The sequence below is a fragment of the Gavialis gangeticus genome, unplaced genomic scaffold, assembly GCF_001723915.1.
Source record: "Gavialis gangeticus isolate Ggan-Ray unplaced genomic scaffold, GavGan_comp1, whole genome shotgun sequence".
NCBI classification, from domain to species: Eukaryota; Metazoa; Chordata; order Crocodylia; family Gavialidae; genus Gavialis; species Gavialis gangeticus.
Genome location: NW_017729027.1, coordinates 21697969 through 21722564, shown reverse-complemented (window position 1 = coordinate 21722564; position 24596 = coordinate 21697969). Strand labels below are relative to the sequence as shown.

Below are 24596 nucleotides of genomic sequence, written 5' to 3'. Positions count from 1 at the left end.
AAGGCCAAGGGAGTTACCTGATCCCTTGAATTTTAGTTTTCCCTGCTGTAGCAGTGGGAAGGATTAAAAATTCAAGGCAAAACCTCCAATAACTAGGTTGTGTACCTGGAAAATTACAACCACCTTATAATCGTTCCATATACTGAATCTAAATTATTTGGGGGAGCGGGAGCATAACAGGGGGTCTCTTCTCAGGGCTAGTCCATCATTGCCCCACCTACCTGTTTCTGGGCCAACAGCCCACCTTTGCTTGCCATGCCTTGATTATATACAATTAGTATATTAATTAGGTGGGAGGCTGCCTATTTCTTGCTCCAATGGAGTGTTATCTGCAGCTCCATTCCTCCCCTACACCACAGCCCAAACTGGCATACAGATGGCATCCACTGTTCTTATAGTTCTCACAATTCTCCAATCCAGACCCTAACTGGATACCTCCAAATCAGACTGTCTACTCCACCACCCTCATTCTGGGCTGCCTAGCTCCCTGAACTCTTTGCCCTCTTGGGCGTGGCCCCCCTGGAACCTTTGGCCACACAGGTCCTGGCCTCACCTCCAAGGCCAGTCAGAAACCCCAGGCCCTCAGCTCTGGGTGTTCCTAATAGTGGGCCCCTGGCCCTTTTAATTGTTTTGGTCCTGGCCCCAGTATTGACCAGTCAAGGGTACTCCAAGTCAGGCTTCTGAGTCTATAGCCCACTCTAGCCTGGGTCCGTTTTCTTGGCCCTACTATGGGGTAACCCACCTGGTTAACCTGGGGTTAAGGTGCCCCAACCCACCTTACAACAGGGTGGTAACTGGCCTGGTATTTCCTGGGGGCTCCCATGCCACTGAGAGCCCCACCAGGCCACCCACCCCCAGCAGGGTGCAGTTTTAGGTCACGCCCAGGACCAGGAGCCTCCAAACCATCCCCTTAAGCTCCTGCCCTTACCTCCAGGATGTTGCATTCAGCCTTGCAGCCAAGCATCGTTTCTGCCTGGCCTGCCAGCAGCAAACTGCTGTGTTTGTATAGGTGGCTGCAGGCAAGCACCTGCTGGCTGCTTGGCTCAGTCCTTAAAGTGGCAGGCACCACCAGTGCCCTGCCACAGGGTTCATCTAATAGTCAGGGTCATCTTAGATTCAGGTCAATGTGACTCTTAAGAATAAATGAGTAAATGAACAAGTCCTCTCACTGTGGACTAAGCCACTACACAGCTTTCCTATACTAAGGAACAGCTGACATGCAAGAAAGCCTTGACCATCTTTTACCAGAGGGTAATTTGCTCGTGTCCATGCCCCAAAAGACATTATGCAAAGTCACATGGGACACTTGTGGCAGAGCCACACACTAGATACACGTTTCCTGAATCCAATCTAACGCCTTAACCAGGAAACCATCTGGGATGTTACATAACAGACTCACAGTCTCTGAATTTAAGTATATTGACATCCATAGCGCTAAAATAGGTTTCCCTGAAAACCATTTTAACTCATGTATCACAGTAAAGACTATGCCTCAATTCACCAGTTACTATAAAAAGTCAGTCAACAGCACAAGCCATAGAATGCAGGAGGATGGACTTTATTCTTATTTCAACTGATATTTTTTTTAAAAGAAACTGATAGCAGTATTCTCTTGCGTTAAAAATGACGAGATGAAAACAGTACATTTTTGAGGGTTCTCCCTTTCCATAAAGGCACAAAGCCTTGGAAGGAGGGAAGATGAGGCAGTGGAGAGGAAAGGAAGAAAGCTGAATTTTTTTATTTTTTATTTTTTTAACCTTCAGCAGCATCTCTGCATGCTTGCACACACTCACCCATACACCTACCTTGTTATCCATATGATCTTGCAAGGACTTTCACTCTACAATTTTAGAACCAGTCAATGAATAAGAGGATACCCTTTTAAAAGATCAGTAGGACTTATGCAGAGCAGTAATACTAGCATTACTTTCCAAGGGAAAAAAACCTCACTGAATCACTTTGTCTCTCTTTTCCAATCATATTGAAACTTGTCTTCATCATGAAGTCTAGATGCCTGAACACATTAATCCACAATTTACCATGAAGCCAGGAATTAAAAAGCTCTCTTTTCAGATACTGAAAGCTGCTTTAGGAATACCATACATATATAATACAATTTATTACCTAAAATCTTACTAGGGATTTGGTTTTGCTCATTTAGATTTGATTTTTCAGAGTCAGTGTCTTAATATACAAGGAGCTTTATGCAGAGATCCCCAGCATCAAGACGATTATTCAAACAGAAACACTGTTAGTTAAAGCTCCTGCCTACCCCTTCATTATTCCAGAAGCAGATCTGGAGTCCTCTCCAAAATGCCATGCATTGGGTATACTACCCTGAGTGACTGTTTAATAACACCTTCTGTCATAAGCCCATCTGTGGGGGACTCCCAGAGCCATGAGTTTTCCCTCCTACTGTACTGCCACTTGCTCCAAGGAACAAACAAGGGATGTTCTGAGATAGCTCCCCATCACAGCACCTGTCTGTGCCCTCACAGCTGAAGAGTCCATGTAGAGGGATCTCTCTTGGCCCCAAGCAGTCCCCATTTGAGTTACAAAATTATAGGTCCTCCTCTCCATCCAGAGTCAGCCTGGATATCTGCCCAGAAGTCATCCCTTCCACAGGCAACCAATAAGAAAAAAAAAGTTGTTTTTTTCAAGTATATAAAACAGAATAATAAGTGAAACCAGAAACTAGGTGTTGAGACTGACACAGGAGTAAACAAAAAAAGTAATAGAACACCAACTTGTTCATACCCTACATCGAGAAGATGCAGTGCTCAGCTAGCTTCAAGGGCCTAAATGAAGTTTCAAGCTCCCTCCCTGCCCATCAGGGCCTCCTGCATCTCTTTATCAGCTAGCCTTACATAGCCTGGCTGGGTGGCTAAGCCACTACCTTGAAACTGGAAAGGCTGAAGACAAAGCCATGTTCTCTGGGCAGGCTTGTGCATCTTTGCTAGTGTAGCTATTAACATATACACCACACACACTTCAGTTCTAGGGGGCTCACACTGCCACTGTTGGAATAGGTTTTGGAATATGCCATTATTGTCTAAATTATGTTATATTATGCTATAAAATTTGCTTATGTTATACTTATACTATGATTTTGCTTGTGAATGTTTATGCTAAGCAAGTCATTTGCCTATGCTAAATAGCCATCTTAGTGTCAACCATTTTCTGGAAAAGCAGCAAGTGAGTTTGTGTGCTGTGAATAACGTGGGAGTAATGGTTAAAATGAAGGCTGGTACAAACCAGCTATAGTAAGTAACAAGATAAGATACAGGGGTCTAAGAAAGTGTGGAGATGGTACAAACGTGGGACTAAAAAACAGACTGGAATGTGAAAGACAACACGTAACTGGTGACAGCGTCCGAAATAAAACTTATGCAAAAAGGTAAACGGTGATTGGTAAAGAAACTTCCAAAAGTTACCAGGCTTTGGTCAAAGTCTGCCCTAAAGGGAAATAAAAAGGCAGTGAAAAGCCAGCCTGATGAGCACCTTGACAACCAACAGCAACCTACCCACATGAGAAAACAAGACAGAGTTGACGCCCCCTCTCAAATGGACATCACCTTGAAGCCTGTGACTGGTCATCACAGCGCAACTCCAAGAGCCGCGGACAGGTGACTTAAATGTGAACTGTGTGCATGATGAGTGTATGATGCAAGTGTTTGGTGCACTGCTAAATAGTCTCAGTTGGCCATTACTACACAAACCCTGGTTTCCTGATCCCACGTGTTGGTTTTCATGTCCAACACCACTAATTTCCTGGTCCTCAAGGCTAGGGACAGAAGTTACACACAAACCAGTTTAAGTAATCAGAAACTGGTTTAAACTTGTAACAGAACATATGGTCAGGGCACAAACCAGTTTGCAAGTGGCCGAAACCAGTCTGAGATAAGCCCGGTTGAATGTAGCAGACTTAACTAATATGGCTCAAACCAGTTTATGCAAGGTCTGTCCCAGACCCCTTGCTGGTTTGAGATAAACTAGACACCCCCAGCATGCTCTCTGGGCTAGGCAAGGCTCTCTGCTCCACAGCAGAGCTGGCCCTCCCCCCACCCTGCTCCCAGGCTGCAGCTCCCCCCTCTCCCCAACCCCGCCAACCACCACCACTCCCTGCTAAGAAGGGATTCCCTGCTCCCCCCTCCCCTTTGTCTGTACAGGGTCTTCATGAAGTCCTTTTGCACAAGCAAAGTTTAAAAGTGCACAAGGACTTTTTGAAGACCCTGCATATTAGCTAGCAGACCACATGTTTCAGCAAGGACCATAGCCAGCAACAGGTAGAATCAACAAGTATCTGGTAATGTCCCTCTGTGGTCTTCTTAAAAAAAAGTGATAAACATTTCTCAGTTCCCTACTGGGATAATATCACAGCATCCTGCCCCCTCAGCTCCATGCTGTGGAAGGAAGGAATGGATGGCTGCTGTACTGCCCCCTGGCTTCTAGCCTGAGCCACTGCAGGCATGTGCCTGTATTTCTGGAACATTCCAGCACAGAACTGATTTAGCCTAGCCAGGTTAGACTAGCCTGCAAAGACTGAAACAATTCAGGCTTTTTGAATGTCTGTCCCTAGCCCAGACTTGCATATTTACTGGACTACAGTCTTATATCCTTTTTAGATCCATTAATCTGGTATTTTGTTACTCCTGTATGAGAGTTTGACCAGCTAGGCTACAGATTTCTATTAGAACATAAATATACTATTGTCTGGACAGGCCCAGGCTTCCCAGATGTCTCTTAGCACCTCCACAGTGAGGATCAATAAACAAGCAAAGTCAAATGCTAAATCTCAGCCATTGACCAAGTGTGATCAATAGTGGGAGGTTCAAGTCAATAAATGACTTACTAACCCAACCTTAGCTGAAATAAGATGCATCAAAATAACTTTCAGAATCAAATACTGTAACATACCAACATGAGAACTCTAACTGAATACAGCTTTGCAATAGCTACAATTAAAATACCAAACACCCTAAGGCTAAGTACAGACAGTCAAAAAAAACCCAAAGTTGAACCGATTCAATCTTCACAGGTTAGTCTAAGCTACCAAAAAGCAAGTAGACAGACATCCACTTCTGATTTTGGAAATACAGCCACATGCCTGCAGTGGACCAGGCCAGAAGCTGGGAGGCACAAGAGAATACCTCGCTGCTTGGCTGAAACAGACAGCTTGGGCCAAGGCTAGCCTGCCCAGTGTGTGTCTGTGCATGGGGGGGGCAGCTTGCAGGGGAGGTGCAAAGCATCCTAGAGTGATAGGGGACCGAGTTAACTTGAATCTGGAGGGGGTCTGAGACAGAAATCCAATAAGCCAGTTTAGCCTAAACCAGTTAAGTCTGATACTACAATCCATCCAGGTTCATCTTAAACTGTTCCTGGACATTTTGAAAGCAGTTTATGGGCACAAAGTCTAACACAACAGAAGTTTAAACTGATTTCTGGTCACCTACCATCAGTTTGAGTGTAATTTGTCCCTAGCCTAACAGTTAACCTTATTTGGGAGAATACCCATGCATGTCACATGATTGTATCCCCCCCAAAATATTCTTGTCCTGTGTCACTTTCATGACACATTCCCTCAAAACTTAAGTCAGTCATAAAATCCTTCTGCCAACTCCAACCAAAAGATACTACACTATCAGTTTTAAGTCTTCTGAATCTTCAGGGAATCATTTCCCCCTCATTCCTTCAATTTAAATATGTGAAGAGGAATTTAAAAAAAAAAGTGTTAGTTGATCAAGTTATTGATGCCAATGTGAAAATAGCCTTATTTTAGATCAAACCATGGTCTGTTACTTTTTGATGTCAGAAGAACAGATAACTAATGGGTACATCTTTACATAAGCTTCCTCATTTCACTTATTTAAAAACATGCAAATAGTTTCTCTCACCTGAGATAAGCCCCATTCATATTAAATCATTTTAGAAAATGGCAAAAAAGAATTTAAAGAGTTCATTAAGTTACATGTTACAGCATGTAAGAAGTCTCATTTTTAGGTCTTTAGGATAAAAAAAATAAACTTGAAAATTTTCCATTTTTGTTTGAAGACTCTCTCATTAACGTCTTCCCTATTGCTAAACTTGCACCATTAAGTCCATTAAGTTAGATTAGTACAAATCTTTACTAGTGTAGTTACACTGGTACAAGCTTTTTAAACATTTGCATATGCTTACATGTTATCAACTTGACACTTAATGAGAAGCTGTGAAATGAACCACAGCTCGTGCGGAGTTTCTCTCTTTGTTTTTAGTACTAAGGTAATAAACTCTGTTTTTTGCCAACAGCCTCCTTGAGAGAGACTGCACACACCACAATTTTAAAGGAGGTAACATTAATTTTCAAAGCTATTTAACTCAGATAAATTAAATGCATTATGATACAGTTGAATTATTATTTCTCCATTCTGTTCCTGGATCAAAGTAAAGCAACCAGTGTGTTCAGGGTACACTGACACACTAAGAGATCAAGTCCCTCAGAGGGGGCTTCACCACAGGAACACCTACCTAGTTTAAACCCCCAACAGCCAAGAAGCAACTCTGTTTCATCAAACCAGCAGAGTATTTGTCCAGGTTCAATAATATATTATGCACATGAGTAATTTCAAAGACACAAACAACTTAAACACAGACCCTCAGGTGTTACTCAGTTCAGTGCACCTAACTATAAATTGCTTTCTTGGATCTAGGCACCCAAGTCAGAGAAAAAAAAAAGCATAAAGGAATTCATAATGACCTAGACTAGCTCAGAATACGTATAAACATCCTTCCATGCTCCCATTTATAAAGTACTTACAGGAGAAAGATAGTTTTATTGATGTACCAATAATGCTTGCATAAGTAGCAGATAGTCAGAGAGGCAGAGTCTGAGGCCCTTAAAGCAAACCCAAAGCATTCAATTTGGGGGTATACATGGACACGATCAGTGCAGTAAATGGCTTAGAGACGTTATTTCATTTAAAGGGAAAGTATTGAGCAGATATTGTAATGTAGTACAATACATTACACTGTAGTATTACAGTAGCATTAGCTGCAGCTCAAGCACTAGAATCAAGATCTGTTCAGATTCCCATAAACGTTTTTAAATAAAAGTTCATTGTAATTACAAGTTTTTTTCAGAAACCAAACAGCTCCTTTAGTTTAGCAGAGTTCAGGAACCTAGACGACCAATTCCAGTCTGCTAGTAATGTGCTACTAGTTAAGGCTCCCACCACCCTCTGTTCCAGAATATTCAAGCCAGCCAATCAGGGCAGGACACTAATATCTTAAGCATTTAGCTTGGCCATACAGCGAGGCTGGGTCGCAAGAGCAGCCCCAGCCACTGGATGCAGGTGAGTAAGTGTATGGGGAGCAGAGGTTGGAGGTCCAGGGGATTGTCAGGAAGGGAGGAAAGGGGGGGGAAGTCACCTGGCCCTTCACAGCAGGGGAAGGGGGCGGGGGCAGTCCTTTGTGGCAGGGAGCTGCATGCCTGGGCTGGTGGCATGGGGCTAGTGCCCATACATGCAGAGTCCTGCACAGGGGATGGGACAGGGGCAGCACTAGCTGCTTGCACTCTGGCCCAAGCAGGATGGGGGCATCAGACTGCGCATCAGGACAAGCCATAGACTTCAGCAAGTAGGTACAAGTATGAAGAAGGTTGAGAACCATTGCCTTAAGCCATTCAAGTAGTTGTGGTTTATTATTATAGGAAAGCAGAAATAGTAGTTTCAGATAATTTAATCCTCAGTTAGGCCTTTATTCTTTTCTACACCTTCAGTCAAATCAAATGCAATAATCTATTGAGGACATTGTAAAAAAAAAAAGCTATTAGTCTTTAAATAATCCAGAAAAGTGTTGGAAAAGTACAGAAGTGAGATGCTTTCTCTGTAATTTTAGGCTAGAAGCATATAATGGGTGTGTAAGTTTACCCAATATTTCTACTATGTACAAGCTACTGATTTCTACTCCTATAAATACTTGTTAGAAGAATATTCGCTCTCACTGGAGACCAAAAAGTTTATTCTACAAATCAAATCACTGAAAACATTCAAGTACAATCTACGGCTGTTAATAGCTTTTTACCCACTATTCCTCCGAGTAGAATTCTTACTAATTATACTAAAACTTCACTGGTGTTTTGTCTGGAGGGGGGGATAAAGTATACTAACTTAAATATTATGTTAATGCTTTTCCACATGGAGGTAAGAAGGGGAGGGGTTACAGAAGAGAGAATGGAATACTGAAAAAAAACAAAAAAAAAAAACAACTCTTAATCCTTACAAAAACCCTTCTCCTGAAACACTGGTAACAAGGAACAGACAGCAGCGGAGGGGAGGCACTTTAGCAACTTTCTGCTCTAAGTTTTAGGTCATTAATAGACTGGTCCCCCATACAAAACTAGATGGGCAACATTACATTGAAAGGAAGGCAATTACCAATTGTGCACAAGAAATTTGAAAGAGATACTGATCTCTGATCTCCAAAATCAAGAGCTAAAAAAGTTTCTTCTGTTATTCTATTAAGATAGTTATAAGTAAAGATTACATGTTCCTTTTGAGATTTTTGATCCAAGCAGTTTTTTTTAATCTTGTTCAGGGAAAGTACACATGCACACCACACAAGGCTGTGGGTCCTCTGTTAATAAGCCAGGGAGAACTCCTACCACAAGATACAAAGAAGGTGGAGCTGCACAACAGCTGCTTTGCCTCAGACTTCCCAAAAAAGTTAAGCTGCCAGGCACCTTAATAGGGATTATCTGGATAAGGAAGGTGGCAAGCTGAGGAACAAGATAAGAGAATCAGAGAGCTTTTGTTGGGTTTGAATGAATTCAAGTCAGTAGGTCTGGAGAAGTGTTATCCCAGGGTCCTGAAGGAACTGACACAGGATATCTGGGAGCTTCTGGCAATGATTTTCATGAGGCATGGGAGACATGCCAAGTACCAGAGGACTGAAAAGGGGCCAATGTAGCTTCTCTTCTTAAAAAGAGGCAAGGAGGAGGATCTGGGGCACTACAGACTGGTTAACCTGACCTCAATACCTAGGAAGTTACTGCAGCATATCATAAGGAAGACCATTTGCAAGCCTCTGGAGGGGGAAAGGATAATATAAGCAACCAGCATGAATTTATGGGGAACAAATACAGTATAACCTCACAAATCCGGCTTTCCAAATTCTGAAATTCTCAAAAATTTGGCACTTTTAAAAATAGCTTCCGAATAATCCAGAAATTTCACCAGAAATCTGGCACTTCTCTGACCATCATTGTTTTTGTTAGTCAGTCTACATCTATTGTTTCAAGCAATCGTCAGTCACATGTATAGTGTAATAGCAAAGAAAATTGTGTTTCAAAAATCTGGAAATTTTCAAGTTTCTGGCAGGTGCTAGGTCAAGGATGGCGGATTTATGAGCGTCTACTGTAGCGTCAAACACTTAATCTCCTTCTTCCACTATTTGGGTGGATGATGGGAATGTTGTGGATACAGTACCTGGAATTCAGCAAAGCTTTTGACAAGGTCCAGCATGGCTCTCTCATAAACAAATAGGAGAAGTGTGGACTGAACAAAACTATTAGATGGACGGATAACTAGCTCAACAGCCATAAGCAAAGGGTAATTATTAATAGATCCATGTCAGAATGGCAGTCTGACAGGGATCTGTCCTGGGCCTGGTGCTATTTAACCTGTTTATTAATAATTTGAATACAGGCAAGGAAAGCTTCTTAAGCAAGTTTATGGATGACAAAACTGGAAAGGATTGTGAACACTGAGGATGTGACTGCAATTCAGAAGGATCTCACAGAATGGAAAGTTGAGCTAGAACTAACAGAATAAACTTCCATGTGGACAAATGCCAGGTGCTGAATCCTAGGAGGAATAATAAAAAACCCACAAATACGAAATGGGGCATAACTAGCTGGATGGCAGCACTGTGGAAAAGGATTTGGAAGTCTTAGTACACCACAGACTCAATACAAGTCTACAGTGTGATGCAGCTGCATAGAACACAAATGCAGTTTTGGGATGCATCAATAGAAGCATTAGAGGCAAAACACAGGAGGCAATAGTTCCTCTCTGCTTGGCACTGGCTAAGCCTCATACTGTGTGTAGTTCTGGGCTCTGCGCTTTTAAAGGACACAGAGAAGGCAAGGAGGGTCCAGAGACAGGCAAAGATGAACAGTTTGGAAGGGTGTCACGAGGTCAGGTCCCAGGGGTGGCCGTGACATTCCCCTAGAGGCTCTGCAACCATACGTTATTCCATCCCTAGGGCGCCTTTGCCTTTTGCCTGCCATGCCCCGATGGTAAATATAAATAGGGAGATTGCCCACAGGCCTTCACACGGCCCAGGTCTACTGAACCCTTATCAGCCAGTACCTGCACCCAGGCCCCTTGCTGTGCCTCATTCTATAGTTGTGCCCCCAGATAGCACTCTGAGCCTTAAGGGAAATTGCATGGCTCCAAATAGTCCCCTACACCACACTCTATGCCTCAAATGGCATCCTTGCAGATGTTCTGCCAGTTGCTGATGCCACCCCTTTCTAGGCCTTCCAACTCCTCGGCCTCTCTCAGCTAGCCCTCAGACTCCTTGGTCTCTCTCCTGGCCTTTCTGCAGTTGCCAGACCCTTCAGTCTTAACTGCCCTCTGGGCTACCAGGCTCCTCAGATCTCTCCCCTGGTCCCTCTCTAGGGTGTTTTCTTCTCTGTACTTTCCCAACTGCTGTCCAGGCCCTCAGCCCCACCCAGTCCTATGCTCTATTCCCAGCTGCTGGACCCACCTGGTCATGTGCTCTTCCTTGGCAAGTGCTCTTCTGTCAGGGTGTGCGCTCCCCTAGCCTTCCCCCTCCATAGGGTCACCCACAAGGCAATGGAAGCTGAGGCTTTCCAGCACCCCATGCTCACCTTTCTCTTGAATGGCCCAGGTATGGCATTTCAGAGGCTGCCCCACCACATCAACCAACTCTACTAGGATGCAGTTTTAGGTCTTACCCAGGACTGGTTTCCAAGCCTTTCTGGTCTTACACATCCCCCTCTCTGGGCTGTTGCCTAGATGCTGTATGCCCTTCCTGGGCTGCTAACCAATGAGTCCCCTGGCCCCCTCTCACATCAAGTCCTCCATCTCTGGACCCCAGCCCACTCTCAGACCCCTACCAGCCATTGTCACCATGGGCTGCATGCTTCCTGACCCCTCCCTTTCAGCTGTGGCCCTACAAGGACCTTTGTGCTTAAGACCTGGCCCTATCTCCAAGCTAGTTGAAGCTCCAGGCTGCTGGTTCAGGCAACCACTAGCAGTGGGCTATTTCACTTTTTGGCCCTTCCTGGGCCCTTACCCCAGCATAAGCCAGTCAAGTTTCCCCAGAGTCAGTCCTCCAAGCACCAGTCCTCTCCTCTGTGGGTCTGCCCTCTTAGGCACCTCCATAGATCACACTGCCTCTCTCTCTCTAGGCTCACCCAGAGCCCCCAACACAACCTCTTTCCTTCTCTGGGCTTATCTGGGCCCCTCCTGGCCTCTCACAAGGCCCTTCTGCACACAGCCCCTCTCTGGTCCTGTCCTGAATCCTCTTCAACAGGCCCCAGGCAGTCAGCCCCTCTCTCAAGGCTTTGAACCCCACACTGGGTCTCCAGGAATCTCCATCCCCTTTGACATCCAGAAGTTTGGGTAGGAATTTTCTCCCTGCTAGCATTGAGTGGCAGCCTTCATAGATTTAATAAATTTCATAGACATTAGGGGCTGGAAGGGACCTCATGAGATCAAGTCCAGCCCCCCCTGCCATAGGCAGAAAGTCAGCTGGGATCAAGTGACCCCAGCAAGAAATACATCCACCTGTCTTTTGAAAGTCTAGAGTAGGTGCTTGTATCACCCTGGGAAAGGGAGTCTGTTCCAGACCCTGGACACTCACACCATAAAGAACTTTTTTTCTTATGTCTAGTCTAAAATCAGCCTTCCTGGAGTTTGTGGCCATTGGACCTTGTTATCCCTCAGGGAGCTCTGGTGAACAGCTGTTCTCCTAGGTCCTGATGTACCCTTCTTATGTAGTTGAAGGCTGCCACCAAGTCCCCCCTGAGCCTTCTCTTCTCCAGACTGAAGGAGTCCCAAGTCCCTCAGCCTCCATCGATCACATGAGTGGCTCTCCTCTGGACTCCCTCAAGCTTCTCCACATCCTTCCTGAAATGGGGGGCCCAATACTAGATGCAGTACTACAGCAGCAGTCTCACCAGGGCCAAGTAAAGCAGGAGGATGACTTTTCTGGTTTTGTGTGAGATGCATCAGTGGATGCATGCCAGTTTGGTTTGCTTTGCCAGCCACAGCATCACATTGATGGCTCCTATTCATCATATGGTCAATCAAGACCCCTCCCCCCTGCCCCCCAGTTGCTTTCAGTTATGCTAGTAGACATAGCACTGCCAAACCTGTAAATATGCTGAGGATTCTTCCTACCAAAATGCAACACCTTACACTTCTCTACATTAAAGGCCACCAAGTTTTTGTCAGCCCACCTTGAGAGCGTGTCCAAGTCGGCCTGTATCCCCAGCATGTCCTGCAGTGTGACCACCCTCCCCCATAATTTGGTATCATCTGCAAACTTGGCCAGTTTGCATCCAACTCCCAAATCCAGATAGTTAATGAAGATGTTAGAGTACCAGCCCAAGTACCGAGCCCTGAGGGACTCCACTGGTCACCCTGCGCCACACTGATTTGCTCCCATCAACTAGTACTCCTTGGGTCCTACCCTGTAGCCAGTTACCTAGCCACCTGTTGGCGATGTTCCTACACCAGCTCCCAAGATGCAACTGCCTGCTCTGCTCCATTTGGATCAATACCCTACCTAAGCCCAGTCCTCTTCCAATCAGGTGACTCCCTTAAAAACAAAAAACAAAATCACATAGCTCCTTTGACAAGACCCAGCTATATCTGCTAGCCCCCAGGGTCAGCCGACTGCAGTTAGCACTGACCCCAACATGCCAGTGGCTCAAAAGGCTGCCTGACCTCTTCAAGTGGCAGGCATATCAAGTGCCCTGCCATAGAAGACAAGTCATGTGAGGGGAGTCGAACATGTAGATGTTCAGCTTGCGGAAAAGGTGCTGAAGAGGGGACATGAGAGCAGTCTTCAAATGCCTGAAAGACACCTATGAAGAAAAAAAGGGAAAAGTACCTTTCTTCTCTTGCTGCAGAAAAGAGGACAGAAACCAATGGCTTGAAGTTACAGACAAGTAAGTTTAAATTGGATATTAGGAAAAAAAAAAAAATGTCTTCACTGTGAGAATAGCAAGGTAGTGGGATAGACTGCCTAGGGAAGTTGTGGATTCTCCATCACTGGAGGTCTTGAAGGTTAGAGACAGCCACGGGTTAGGAATGATCTAGGTGTAGCTATGCCTGGTTTTCTACCATGGATATTTCCCATGCTTCTGGGCTTTGCCTAGTTGCTCCCTACCTCACCTTTCCATATAATATAAAATATATTTTAAGGCTTCCCAGAGGCATTGGATGCTGGCTACAGCCAAGGCTGGGGACTTCAACTGAGGTGTGCCTGTTCTCCTGCTAAGAACAAAGCCAGAGTTTCCCATCTAGAGGATCTTGCTCCTCTGCTCAGAGTCAAACTGATCTCCATATTTGGAGTCAGGATTTTTTCACCCCATGGTCAGATTGACAAGGACTGTGAAGGTTTTTGCCTTCTTCTGCAGCAGAGGGCATGGCCTTCTACCCAAGACTTCTTGAGCATATATTGACAACATCTCATAGAAGCAGGACATTAGCTGCCTTGCTTCCCTTGCTTTACCTGGGTAAGCTAGAACGTTAGGAGTTAGAGGTTGTGACACAGTTGATGGTAGTCTTATGCAGAGTTTAGGTTACGGTTGTATGGGATGATTTGGATAAGGATGATTCTGTCTCAGGCAGGGCATTGGACTAGACATCTTTGTAGGCTTACTTCATAGGCATCAGGGCTGGAAGGGACCTCAGAAGATCATAGAGTCCAGGCCCCCGCCTGAACGGCAGGAAGTCAGCTGGGGTCATAGGATCCCAGCAACATAAGCATCCAATTTACTCTCGAAAGTGTTCAATGTAGGCGCTTGAACCACCTCCAATGGCAGGCTGTTCCAGACCTTGGGGACTTAGGGAAGAAATTCTTTACTGTCCATGTCCAGCCGGAAATGGTCTTGCAGTAGTTTATGATCGTTCAACCTCATCACCCCTTGGGGTGCTCTAGGGAACGTTCCCCCAGATCCTGGTGGTCACCCCTGATAAACTTATAGGAGGCCATCAGATCACCCCTGAGCCTGCAGTTTTCCAGGCTAAAGAGCTCCATGGCGCTCAGCCTGTCGTTGTACAGTCTGTTTTCCTGACCTCTGATCATGCGCGTGGCTCTCCTCTGCACCCTCTCAAACTTCTCCACATCCTTTTTGAATTGTGGAGCCCAAAACTAGACAGTACTCCAGCTGTAGCCTCACCAAGGCTGAGTACAAGGGGAGAATGATGTCCCGGGATTTGCTTGAGAAGCATCTATGGATGCAAGCCAGCATTTTGGTCGCTTTACTAGCTGCAGCATCGCATTGCAGGCTCATGTTCATCTTGTGGTCAATGATGATCCCCAAGTCTCTTTCTTCCATAGCACTAGGCTTGGCAGTGCTACGCTGGTTATAAGGATACTGCAGGTTTTTCTTCCCAAGGTGGAGAACCTTGCATTTTTCAGTGTTGAATACCACCAGGTTCTCATCCACCCATTTGTTGAGCCTGTCCAGGTCAGCCTGGATCACCTGCCTGTCTTCTGGAGTGGATGCTTTGTCCCAAAGTTTGGTGTCATCAGCGAACTTGGCCAGTCCGATGTCCACATCATTAGTGAAGATGTTGAACAATATGGGTTCAAGGACAGAGCCTTGGGGGGATCCCACTAGTCACAGGGCACCATGATTATTGACTTCCATCAATTACTACCCTCTGGGTCCAACCACGGAGCCAATTTCTCAGCCAGTGGATCGTGGTGGACCCAAGGCCACAGTTGGCCAGTTTCACCAGGAGGCGATCATGGGATACCAGATCGAAGGCTGTTTTGAAGTCAAGATATATGACATCAATTGCTTCTCCCTTGTCCAGGTGATAGGTCACATGGTCGTAGCAAGACCTACCTGCAACAAACCCATGCTGGCTATCCCTCAGGATGCTGGCATTGGCCAATCCATTAAGGATGGCTTCTTTAATAAACTTTTCTAAGATCTTCCCCAGGACAGATATCAGGCTGATGGACCTATAAGTTAGCCGGATCCACTTTCCTCAAAATGACTATGAATATAAAAATGCCTTAAAAATTATATTCCAAGGCATAATACCAGAACAGTTTTTGAAGGGATGAATCCTGAATGAGGTTAACCCAGTAGAACTATCAGGGTTTGGTATCAAATTCATAGGACACCATTCCAACCATCTCTTATGCATCTAGGTGCCAGCCAATTTGAAACAATACTAGATTTAGAGATGGGCCCAGGGTCTGACCAAGGGTAGCAATTCCCAGGCTACAGAAATAAAAAAATTTCAACTTCTAGTTACCAAGGAAAAGATTGTTTCAATCTCAGTTAAGAAGTGCACATACCATCTCTTGTATACGTGTCACAATTTTAGAGTAGGCATGCCCAAATGAAGTGATGAACTGACTTAATACCAAACTCTTGACAGTCTGGGGGGAAAGGAGGCACAGAAACACAACCCTGCACTTACGACTGCTTCCAAATTCTTCAACCAGAAGCTTCATTTTCTCCCACTCTGTGGAGTTCTTCTTATATGGAATATCCAAAGGAACAAAAGCACTGTATTAAGAAAAAAAAAAGAGTTAAATCAATCTTGTTTGAAGTCATAAGTCTTCAGTTATAATGCAGTGGTTTGCTACTAACCAATTTAGGGGGTGATAGAGGAGGCCAAGGATTCAGTCTATTTGCCACCCCCACCTAGGAAACAGACACCGCCCTAAAGCAAGCTGACTTATGAAGTTAAAACAAGAAAGGGAGAAAAACCCTTTTCATCTTCAGAAGATACTTCCTGCATATTAGTCGTGTTTTCACATAATTACTTTCCTATACCTGACATTATTTTACCTGTAAGTCAATTATTAGAACAGCTTTATGTTCTGTTATGAAGACTATTCTAGACAGTTTTTATATACATAAAGAATCCTGTAAATGAAGAGGGGATAACAGGGATATGGAACAGCTTAAAACCTGGAAGACAATTTCTTCATTCGGCTGCTGATGCAAGGTAACATTATCCTTTTGGTACTGTGGTGAAAAGGCGTATTTAGCTATACTCTTGACACTCTCAGAATACCACTTGCCCAGTTTTAAGTTTTTTAGGATCTCATATAATGATCTGTAAATAGCCAAAAATTTGGATTTTTATTTTTTTTAGGCCACTGTTGCAGTTTTACAGGTTTATGCCAGTTTGACTTTAACCATTTTAAAGCATGACACCTGACATGAAAACAAAAAGCTATTTAAGAAGATGCATTATGCAAGTTTCCATTCCCTTGCCCCACCTTTGCCAGCAGCTAATAACAAAGAATAATCAAAGTTTAAGCACTTTTTCTCCTAAAGAAGTAATTAGTTGAAAACCCCCCTTTTTTCAAAGGGTGTTCATTTGCTAATATGTTATAAAAGCCATTTCATTTTCAGAGCTGAACGTTTTCTGTACAGATTGCACTGGAAGAGCCACCTGGGTCATTAAATACATGGTTGTTAGGAACCATAGGGTAGTGTAATGGTCCAAAACCACCCACAAGAAAGCATGCACCCTAGCCACAGCCATAAAAGCACTCTATAAACAAGGTGCAACAGAAGAGAATGTTAGGATGTTCCCTACAAAGAATGAACAACCCCCACCCCCAATATAGCAGTTAACTCTCCCTTCCCTCCTTATTTTGGGGTCATCTGTTCTCTTCCATGCCATCTTAAGTCCCATCACCTGATGGCCTCTCTTTCAGGGGGTTGGTTGTTTTGGGGAGGTTTTTTTTTTGGTCTTCAACTCAACCTAGGTGACTTGGTTATGGCCCTTGTCACCTGGGTGTGACAAAGAGCCCTAACAAAAAAGGGGCCTAGCCAGTCCACACCCAGAAGTATAAAAGGACACAGACCAAGTAACCACAGGAACAACGAACAGGGAGAAGCAAACAGTTTGCCAATCACTTATTTTTAGCAGCTGAAACTCAGCAACTAGACCAAGATTTAAGCCCCTTGTTTAAACAGAAGTCCATAGCAAAGGGGAGTTTGCTGGGGAGTTTTCTTGGAAACCCTTGCATTCATTCACTGTCAGCTTGCTGAGAGGAAGTGGGTGAAGGAAAGGCCTGCTTGCTGTTCCTTTCAGATCAAAGAACAGCAAACTGGCCCATTACAGAGGAGTTTGCTAAGGAAGGTCTGCTTGGAAAGAGGCAAGAAGTGAAGGGCAACAGACAAGACAACCCAGGGAGAAAGCTGGAAGATGTCACAGTCCCAGAGCCACTACCACTTCCAAGTCCTCCTCTGCTTCCAACTGCAAGGCGTCTGTCTGGGCAGGACTGCACTGCTGAGGTTTCCACCCAGGTCCTGGTTTGGTGCTCTGCAGACTGCAGCTTGCAGATTCCTTCCAGTGTCAGAAAAGGTAGGGAAAGAGCCTTCAGCATGAGTGGTGCCTTCTGGTGGCATTCCCCAGGGAGAAGGGAAGAGAGCTACAAGGTAACAAGGCTCTAAAGCATCCTCTGCCATAAGGACTTCATTGATTCCATGCTGAAGGAAACCTCTAGGATGGTGGAGGAAGGACTGCCATAGGTGATGCTAGGAAGGAAAAAAAGGGCCATGGACTCCCAAAAAGGTGGGAGCTGGAAGCCTGCATCTTCCGGCAGTGGTTTGCCTGGAGAACAGATACAGAGTGCTAGCAACAGAGGAGGAAAAGAGCATTCCATTAGCTAAAGAGGCAAGGCCAGGAATACCCAAGGTGGAGAGGATTGAGACCATTGCCATGAAGCAGCAGCAGCAGCAACAGGTGGTGGTGGCGGCAGCTAGAGATTCCCTTCTGTAGGACAGATATCCATCTGCCAGTCTCACCTATTGTCCTGCGTGGTCTGCTGCTTGCCTGGAGTCCAGATCTGAGGTGTCACAGAAGGATTACCGAGACTTGTTTGACCCTTTGACTACTACCCCATGCTGTTCATCCATGTGGGCATGAATGATACTGTCACAGGTGACCCTGAGCAGATGAAACATGACTATACAGCTCTGGGTGCAAGGGTGAAGGGGATGGGGACACAGGTGGTTTTCTCCTCAATCCTTCTGGACAAGGGGAAGGGAAGGGCACTGCCTGAAGTGAATGCATCCCGCAGACCAATGCATGTCTGCGCAGGTGGGTTTCGCCAGCAGGCGGTTGGCTTCTTTGACCATGAGATGTTGTTCCCAGAAAGATTTCTAGGAAGAGACAGGATCCACCTGACAAAGAAAAGGAAGAGCATTTTGCAGACAGGCTTGATAACTTAGTTTTAAAGCCCTGGGTTCACCAGGGGAAGGAGAACAAATCCCTGAGGTAAGTGGGGAAGTAGGGGACCTGCAAGAAGCACAAGCAGGAGGGGGCAACAAGGGAGGCCTTGTTCTTCCTGAGAAGGTAGGGCAATCAACTAGTCACCTCAGGTACCTGTACACACATGAATGGAGGCTGGGAAATGAACAGGAAGAATTGGAAGTCCTCACACAGTCAGGGAACTATGACATGTTTGGAATAACAGACTTGGTGGAATGGCTAGCATGACTGGAGCACTACCATGGATGGGTACACTGTTCAAGAAAAAGACAGGGGAGAAGAGGAAGAGTTGCACTGTACTTAAAAAGAGCTGCATGATTGCTCAGAGTTCCAGTATAGAACCGGAGACAGGCCTGTTGAAATGTCTCTGGGTTAAGGTTAGAGGGGAGAGCAACAAGGGTGACACTGTGGTGAGTGATCACCACCAGACCAGGAGGATGAGACTTTCTTTATACAACTGGCAGAAGTTTCCAGGTCTCCTGGTTCTCATGGAGGATTTCAAATCTCTGATTCTGCTGGGTGTACAAATGCAATCCAGGAAGTTTTTGGACAGCATTGGAGACAGCTTCCTGGTGCAAGTGTTGGAGAGACCCACTAGGGGCCATTCTCTTCTTGACCTGCTGCTCATAAATAGGGAAGAATTAGTGGTGGATATAAAAGTGGATGGCAAGTTGGGCAGCAGTGACCACAAGATCCAGTTTAGGATCCTGACAAAAGGAACAAAAAGGAGAGCAGCAGAATATGGACCCCAAACTTCAGAAAAAGCAGGCTTCAATTCACTCAGGAAAATGATGGGCAAGAACCACTGGCAGGCCAGTTTGAGGTGGGGGAGGGGAGAAGAGTCCAGGAGAGCAGAGTGCATTTCAAAGAAACCTTACTGAGCATGCAGGAACAAACCATCCCTATGCGCAGGAAGAATAGCAAATGTGGCAAGCAACTAGCTTAACAGAAAACTCTTCAGCAAGCTTAAAAACACAGAAAGGAAGCCTACAAGAAGTGAAAGTTTGATCAAAACTTGGGTGGAGTATTAGGATCACATTTGGATCTTGGGAAACACTGGATTTACAGCTGAATAAAGGCTCTTAAATCCGCATCTCAGTAAAAGCTGCTAGTCATAAGGCAGGATGATATATTAAAGCCAACTCTGCAAATGTTGAAGCAAGCAGTTTTCTAACAGCAGGGTAGTGTGTAGCATATATGGTGCAAGAAGAACAAGATGCAGCCCACCAGCTATCAGGAGATAAAGCAGAAGCAAGACCTTGGAGATGGAGAGTCAGCAAGAAGCCATTAAAGAACAGCAAGTGACTGAAGGAAGCAGAGGTCAACATCTTATGCATGCCCTCTTAGCAGAGAGGCATTTAAATGCAAGAAATTCCATGCTAATGAAACAAACAGTAAACAGAGGTGGAACTCAAGACATGAGGAGAAATGGGTGGAACAAAAAGGAGTGAGGGTGGACTGAATGGGCCAAAGTGTGTAAGTGTGGAAAGAACTATTGTTTGTGGCTGTTCCCTGAGTTCACAGGCTGTGCATCTGTGAGGGAGCTCACCCAAAGCCATCTCCATTCTAAATAAAGCTGTTGTGAGCAATGTGTGCAAGTAGCATTTGCTCCCTGCTTGCTCTGGCTAATGAGTAACAGGATCCACGAGGAATTGGATCGTCATCTCCCTAGTTGCTGGACACCACATGGAGTCAGGGTCCAACAAGGAATACAAGAATATTGCTTGGGCATGCCGGGATTAAAAAAAAGTCAGGAAGGCCAAAGAGCAATTAGAGTTGCAGCTAGCAAGTAACATTAAGAGCAACAAAAAGGGTTTCTACAAGTAGGTCAGCAACAAGAGGAAGGTCAGGGAAAGTCTGGGTCCCTTACTGAATGGGGGAGGGAACATACTGATAGATTATGCGGAAAAGGCTGAAGTACTCAATGGCTTCTTCACCTTGGTCTTCACTGGCTAGGTCAGTTCCCAGACTTCTGCAATGGGCAGTACAGTCTGGGGAGAAGGTAAGCAGGCAACTGCGTTGAAAGAACAGGTTAGGGACTATTTAGAAAAGCTGGATGTGTACAAGTCCAAAATCGGGCAAGACACCATGCATCTGAGGGTGCCAATCGAGTTCGCTGATGTGACTGCAGAGCCACTGGCAATTATCATATTTGAAAACATGATAGATCAAGGGAGGTCCCAGACTACTGGAAAAAGGGCAAATGAAGGAGGAACCAGGAAACAGACCAGTCAGCCTCACCTCAGTCCCTTGAAGGATTTTGGAGCAGGTGCTTAGAATCTATTTCTAAGCACTTGGAGAAGGTGATTAGGAACAGTCAGCATGGATTCAACAAAGGTCATGCCTGACCAACCTGACTGCCTTCTACGACAGGGTGACTGGCTCTGTGGATGCAGGGAAAGCAGTAGAGGTGATACACCTTGACTTTAACAAAGCTTTTGATACAGGCTCCCACAGCATTCTTGCAAAGGAGTTGAAGGAGTAAAGGATGGCTGAATAGACTGCAGACAGCAAGCTAGCTGGATTGTCAGGCTCAACAGGTAGTAATCAATGGCTCAATGTCTAGCTGACATCAAGACGGATGAGTCAGCAGTGTGCCCTTGTTGCCAAGAAGGCTAATGGCATACTAGACTGCATTAGTAGGAGCACTGCCAGCAGATCGAAGGAAGTAATTATTCTGCACTGGTGAGGCCACATCCAAGTTCTGTGCCCAGTTTTGGGCCCTTCACTATGGAAAAGTATTTGGACAAGTTGGAGAGAGTCTAACAGAGGGCAATGAAAATGGTTCGGGGGCTGGGGCACATGACTTGGAGAGGCTGGGAATTGGGTTTATTCAGTCTGCAGAAGAGAAAACTGAGTGGGGATTTGACAGCAGCCTTTACTTGAAGCGTGGTTCAAGAGGATGAAGCTAGACAGTTCTCAGTGGCGACATGACAAAACAAGGAGCAATCATCTTAAGGTTGCAAGGAGGTTTTAAATTAGATATTAGGAAAAACTCACTTGGAGGGCAGTGAAACACAGGAAGGAGGTTACGTAGAGGTGGTGGGATCTCCATCCTTGGAGGTTAAGGCCTGGCTTGAAAGAACCCTGGCTGGAATGATCTAGTAGGGGATGGTCCTGCTTTGAGCAGGGAGTTGGATTAGATGACCTCCTGAAGTCCCTTCCACCCCCACTCTCTTTTAAAATTTGATTCTATCAATGCATTCCAGGTTTATCTCCATCTTGCTTCTCTAGTCACCCATCTCAATGGATTGTCCTCTTCTGAAGAGCAAGCAAACCCTCTCATTCTTATGTGCAGTCACCCATGCCTTTTTCCAATCACATCCCTAAAATGCCATTTTCTTCAGTTGGGTTTCCAGTCTTTGGATCTTCTGTTCCATGGATGAAGCACATGGAATTATAAAACTTCACTGCCAAACAAGAAAGCAAGATTTCTACACCTTCCTGCCATCTGACACTACCTGGTAAGAGAAACTGCCTTATCTGCACAAAGAACAACTCACACAAGGGACTCATGGACCCAATACTCAGTTCCCTTAAAAGCAGCCATACCCCAAACTCCTCCCTACAAATCAGCACCAGCTACCTTATTTGTCAGCTCTGCAATCTCTCAGTGGCTGTTTGGCTTTCAAAGCCTGGGGGTGAGGCTGGCTCAAATTAGGTACCACTGCAAATAGGGACAGGCAACAAGCTACAGGGTCCTGAATAAGGCCTTGTTATAAGTGAGACACAATCACAACTTCCTCATGCAGACTCCAGATCAAAAAAATTCACCGAAATCATTAATAGGTGAACAGGCCCTTCTGCTTCCTCTTCTGGTCAAGTGCTACTCAAACTTCTTTTTGCAAGCAACACTACTCAGTTATATTAGGCCGTAAGCTATTTTTGCATCATGTAAATACTATATTTACATGAATACAAGGGACAAGCCCCCTCCCCCTCCTACCACCAAAATCAGCATCAGGGGAAAAAAGCCCCTCAGATTTCCATAAAAAGAAGCCTCATTAAATACAGCGTCTACATGCTAAAAGCAACATGGGCTCAGCAATGAAAACCAACTATGAAGTTGATTAAATGTAGCCAACAGGAAGCATGACTACAAAGAACACACGGCCCATATTGGGCAAAATGCTAATAGGAACTTTTGGGAGGAGTGTGAGGAGTGCATTCTATTTGCAAGCCTTAGGCCTAGAAGCTTTGGAGTTCAGATGCCACCTAGTCCTAACTTCTTCCTAGCCAAAAAGACTAAGAGTAGATAGGAGAAAAGTGCAAATAGTCCCATTGCTCCCTCCCCTCCCCATGGGAACTTACTATTAGATTATGCTAGTGCAGCCCTTCCCACCACCACCCCCCTCTGCCCCTCAGTACATTTTGATACAGGAACTACACCTTTCTAGTCTTCAAGCACATAAAGCACTACAGTATCACATACCTGCTCCAGTTCTCACACCTGTGTACGCATGCTCCCATCCACATACCCTTCAGATTTACAATTACACTTGCCTGCCTCTGCCTTCTGTTTCTTTATTTAGTCCCTAGCCTTTACAACTACCATGTCACTGACTGCTGTATCTCCATCATCTTTGTCGCCGTCCTCACAGTCGGGGTGACTCAATCCACCATCTTCTACTCCTTCCTTGTTATCAGTGCTCTCTTCCTCAGAGGGGTGTCCTTGAACCATCTGTGCCAGTGGTTCTACAAAATTAGCTTTGCCACCTCTTCACCATCCTCTCCTGATATCTTCTGGTAGTAAAGTCTGCAGCTTGCTCAGTCCCACTTTAAAAACACAGGTCTCGACTGAGAGCTTTGCGTTAGTACATCAGGAGGTTCCTGGTCTTGCATAGACATAGTCTGACATAGGAGACTAACCAATCAAAGCAGGCTGATAGGGACCCTTTTTGTTCGGTCAAGTGAGCACCACTTCTCTGGTCATGGTTTTGACTCCCAACACCACCTAGCACAGCCAATTTACTTTCTTCCATACCTCCTAGACTTGTGGACAGAACCAAAGGAGGTGGTCAATGGTTTCCACTTTCTCTTGGCAAGTTTCCCTGGGGCAACTGGGTTGGCTTCTTCCCTTCTGTCTCTCAACCCACATGGGGACTGCCTGCCCATTCAAGTCCCTGTAGTCTTTCTGTAGACCTTTGTGGAAGGTCTGCTCCCCACATGGCCTGGCAGCCACTGCCAGGGAATAGGTCTACAGTCGACAGTGTCTTTGGCTCCGACCACCTCCTGCATCTTGCAGTGGTTGATCATGGTTGCAGGGGCTTCTTTGAGCACATGTACTTGCTCCAGAAAGTGTCCAAGACCTTGGAGAATTATGGTTTCTCCAAAGTCCATGGTTTCCCATGGGGATACATGTATACCTGCCAACATCTCAGCAGGTGCCCAGATTAGTATTCAACAAAGCAGGCCATTTTTATCTCTATCCCAGTCACCAGCAGGCAGATCTGGCTCATGTACTTGGCCCAAAGGAACAACTGGATATCTGGCATTCCCAACCCCAGTCTGCTTAGTCTTGTAGCAGGGAAGATGCTGTACTTCTTCCCCATCTGGATCTCCAGAAGCAGCAGCACATGACTCTGGTTTCTATGGACATGTTTTCATAGTTTCTAGGGTCAGAAGGGACCTGAGCAGATGTAGTCCGACGCCCTGCCATGGCAGGAAAGAGTACTGCGGTCAAGTGACCTCAGCAAGGTGTTCATCTAGCCTCCTCTTAAAGACCCCCAGGGTAGGAGCCAGCACCACTTCTCTTGGAAGTTGGTTCCAGATCCTAGCCGCCCTGACTGTGAAGCAGCGCCTCCTGATATCTAGCCTAAACCTACCCTCTGCCAGCTTGCGACCATTATTCCTGGTCACTCCTGGCAGTGCTCAGGGGAGCAGTGACTCCCCCAATGCCTGCTGATCCCCCCTGACTAGTTTCTAACAGGCCACTAGATCCCCCCTCAGCCTTCTCTTGTGGAGGCTGAATAGGTTCAGGTCTCATAACGTCTCCTCATTGGGCCTGTCCTGCTGTCCCCTGATCATGCGAGTGGCCCTCCTCTGGACCCTCTCCATGCTGTCTACATCCCTCTTGAAGTGCGGCACCCAGAACTGGAC

General features: G+C 45.5%; 1 protein-coding gene across 2 annotated transcripts in view; it reads right to left on the bottom strand.

Annotated features, from left to right (window-relative positions):
• The window catches only part of LMBRD1 (LMBR1 domain containing 1), a 271625-nt gene that overhangs the window by 179155 nt on the left and 67874 nt on the right, over positions 1-24596 (bottom strand). For both annotated transcript variants that reach the window (XM_019520503.1, XM_019520504.1), the window contains exon 6: positions 15681-15769. In XM_019520503.1, the coding sequence (XP_019376048.1) occupies positions 15681-15769 (89 nt within the window). The remainder of the gene's footprint in view (positions 1-15680; positions 15770-24596) is intronic.